At 44.1% G+C, this 3388-nt stretch overlaps 1 protein-coding gene across 2 annotated transcripts in view; it reads left to right on the top strand.

Moving 5' to 3' along the window:
* Positions 1 to 270: 270 nt before the first annotated feature.
* ccnb3 (cyclin B3) overlaps positions 271 to 3388 on the top strand; it is an 8458-nt gene continuing 5340 nt past the window's right edge. The window contains exons 1-8 of one of the 2 annotated variants that reach the window (XM_015058890.1): positions 271 to 419; positions 621 to 752; positions 878 to 961; positions 1795 to 1907; positions 1995 to 2172; positions 2796 to 2894; positions 2984 to 3076; positions 3211 to 3348. In XM_015058890.1, the coding sequence (XP_014914376.1) occupies positions 669 to 752; positions 878 to 961; positions 1795 to 1907; positions 1995 to 2172; positions 2796 to 2894; positions 2984 to 3076; positions 3211 to 3348 (789 nt within the window). In that variant the 5' untranslated portion in view covers positions 271 to 419; positions 621 to 668. Of the gene's footprint in view, positions 420 to 617; positions 753 to 877; positions 962 to 1794; positions 1908 to 1994; positions 2173 to 2795; positions 2895 to 2983; positions 3077 to 3210; positions 3349 to 3388 lie in introns of both variants that reach the window. The other variant, XM_015058888.1, reaches the window with a different exon arrangement.

Genomic DNA, 3388 nt, shown 5'->3' with positions numbered 1-3388 from the left:
AGACGGGTTCGTCATCATTTCCAGAAACATGTTACATTTAGAAAGGAATAGTCATTGCTTGTATAAAAGAGTTTCTTTTATACATTAAATGTAAGCAATTAAAATACCCCTACAATGACTTTTGAAAATATATTTTGGGCTAAAGCACGTTAATTATGTCATTTCTTTAACTCCGCGATAGTGCACCGGTAGGAGCTGGTACTTATAACCAGCGCTCCTTATCAACTGCATTCTGTTCCGCTTCCTGATTGGTCCGTTTGGCTCAAATTATAGCCAATGAAAGCAAGACGCAGGAGATTCAGATCCTCAGCTGAAAACGCTGCCGACTGTGAAGCAACCCTGCTAAATTGGAATAAATATTCCAGAAAAGGCTACTCTCTACTGTCTAAACTGGATTTAACAGAGCGAAGCACACTAAGGTAAGACTAAATTTCGGCGTCTTCGAGCACAGAGCCGTTTCGAGGAAACTCCGCCCGTCGTGCAAGCTCAGCCACGGAGACTTCCTTTCATGCGAGCGAGTTTAAATTAGCCTTAGTGCCAAAGCCGTGAAGAGTTTTTTGCTTTGTTTTTGGTGTAAGTGCGCCATTTTCTGCCTTCCTTGTGTGCAATCCAAACAGCAGCGGCGACTGGACAGTTGTTTTCGCGGGATAAAGGTGAACGAAGCTGCCATGCCTTTCACAAGAGGGAAGAAAAACAAAGAGGCTGCAGGGACCAAGGCATCCAAGGTGAATGCAGCAGCCTCGGAGAACCAGGTGAGGGGAATGGGCAATAGAAATCTCTCTTTAAGTCGCCAACAAAGCATGCAACGCAACAGTCTGACAGTGCACGTACTGACGAGGCAATACATGCATGATTTGTGGTGCTGCTTGTGTTTCAGGAAGAGGCCACTCAGGTGAAGCGGTCCTCGTCTCCTCCTCATGGAGCTCCCAAGAAGAGGACTGCCTTCATCGACATCACCAATGTGAGTTCTGCGTGTCTGTCTTTAGAGAAATATGGCAACTTGCTAACTCGGCCTGAGAAGTGGCATTAAAACTAGGCGCAACATGTTACCTAGAGGAGACGCAATGTATCAAGTATTGGCATGGAAGTGGATGACTGGGGCAGCGAAGAGATGATTACTGCTTCTATTTCTTTTTTTTTTTTCTTTAGAAAAATTGTACCAAAACAGAATCCCTGTATTATGTCACATACGTGCAAAGGTTGCCATCATTTGGTGCAACTTTCCTTGTTTGTGATGCACTAACTACAATGTAGTCTTTCACACAAAGTTTTTTATTTTTCCCTTTTTTGGGGTCTAACTCTATGCTTTGATAAATGCTGCGTTCCAGTTACCTCGGAACTCTGAGCCGGGTTTGACCTCAAACGCGACGTAACAGCGTCCCAGTTAAAAAGTCGCATTTTCAACATGGCGCTGCCCAGAGATGCTGTTCGCAGTACCTCTTACAAACATTTTAAGCTTTACTCGTCATGTGCAAACAACACTTTTAACTTGTTCAGATTAGAGGTGCTACGTGTAACATTATTTTTTACACACACTTTTATATGTGTGTCGTGTCAAATAAACATGTCCCCATCACAGCTTACTGTTGGGGAGTGGGACCATGTTGAAACGCGAAGTTGGTGATAACTGGGGATAGTCGTAGTTAATCACTACTCTGTGTGTGTGTGTGTATAGGTCAGGTTAACTTGATCGATATGAAATTCTTCTTTTGCACTTTGACATGTGATTTTATTTGTCACATGTTTGCACTTTAAATATTACTACTTTGAAATTCTCATCCAATCTGTCTCGAGGCTCACAAGGTGACGATCAGCCTTCCAGGTAGGAAGAGGGAGTCGGCAAAGAAAGTTGAAAAGAAGACCAACTCTGCCTCGGTGCTGTCAAAGAATCAAACAAACCTACAAAAGTACGTTTTGAAGATCTTCTGGGTTTATTTTCCGTCATGGTTCTTCTCGCTCGGTGCCTTCACCTCCCAGCCTCTCGCCTCCTGCAGGTCGTCATCCGCGAGCTCCGAGGGATCGCCGGCCGAGAAAGAGAGGTCCGACGTAGAGGAGGAGGAGGAGAAGAAGAACGAGGAGCCGCAGAAGGATGACTCGTCTCCGGCAGAAGAACCTGTAGATGTTTCATCCCCTGCTCCCCGGGCAGTGCCAGCACACATCCAGAGGCAGCCTGTAAGAAGAGCAGCGCATTTCTAAAACTACGCTCACACCGCAGGACTTGATGCTCGACTTCGAAAAGCGGCACGCGTGCGCACGTGAACATTGACGTCACACGGCAGTATTGTTACTTCATGAAAGTAATAATGGACGGAGACGTTTATGGCTCCTTTTTTAAAGTGTAATCAGTAATGGGAATTGACAATATCGATGCGAAATCATGACAAGATGAAGGAAATTAATTAAAAAGCACAACTACTAGCAATGGTCTTGTGAAGCATCGACAGCAATGTCAGGGGAGAAGTTTGTTTGGATGTGGATTCAGAGCCAACTGTGGTGGGATTGTGATGTGATGCGCTTCAGCGTCTATAAGTTCATAATTATAATTTTCAGCCGCTGTTTATGTCCAGATTTACCGAGCCTGGCTTTTTCTGGTTCATAATAATTGCGTATGTCTCATCAAGGGCATGAAAATGGGTTAAAATGCGACATGACCATGCAAAGATTTGAAATGAGCCTTTCAGTTGGGTGTGGAAAAAGCCGCATTTGGGTCGTATTTGCCTGCTGTGTGAACTTAGCCTAAAGTTGGGTAAAGGAAAGCCTCGGGTTTTAACTTCACATTCCTTGGACTTGTACAGATCCCAGAAGAGTTCAACATCGACTCTGATAACTCTGAAGACTGTTACATGTGTCCCGAGTATGCAAAGGATATCTTTGACTACCTTAAAAAGAGAGAGGTGAGGGAACTCTAGAAAACCTTTAACATTGAGTTATTTGTGTCTTTTGTTGTTAGTTCAGCTCCATAATCCTCATTATTCACCTTCAGGAAAAGTTCGTCCTTTCCAACTACATGGACAAGCAGCCCTACCTCAGCCCAGACATGAGGGCGATCCTGATCGATTGGCTGGTTGAAGTCCAGGTGATTTATTCAGCCAGTGTGTTTGTGGGAAAAGATCAAAGCGTCTTCTGATCTAAGAAAAACATTTTGATAACTTGAAGAGTGGTTGCCTTTCTGATCTCTTGATTGTGCTTTTTTTTTTTTTTCTCACATAGGAGAATTTTGAGCTGTTCCACGAGACCCTCTACTTGGCCGTGAAGTTGACAGACCACTACTTGTCAAAAGTCCCCATCCACAGGGACTTGTTGCAGCTCGTCGGTTCTACCGCCCTGCTGATCGCCTGCAAATTTGAGGTGAGAACTTCTGCCTTTTTTTTTTTTTTTTTTTTTTTCC

This window comes from Poecilia latipinna, unplaced genomic scaffold (genome assembly GCF_001443285.1).
Source record: "Poecilia latipinna isolate Pla-1442-1.1 unplaced genomic scaffold, P_latipinna-1.0 Scaffold1582, whole genome shotgun sequence".
Taxonomy (NCBI): domain Eukaryota; kingdom Metazoa; phylum Chordata; class Actinopteri; order Cyprinodontiformes; family Poeciliidae; genus Poecilia; species Poecilia latipinna.
The sequence above is the reverse complement of the archived record's forward strand: the minus strand, read 5'-3'. Positions and strand labels throughout refer to the sequence as shown.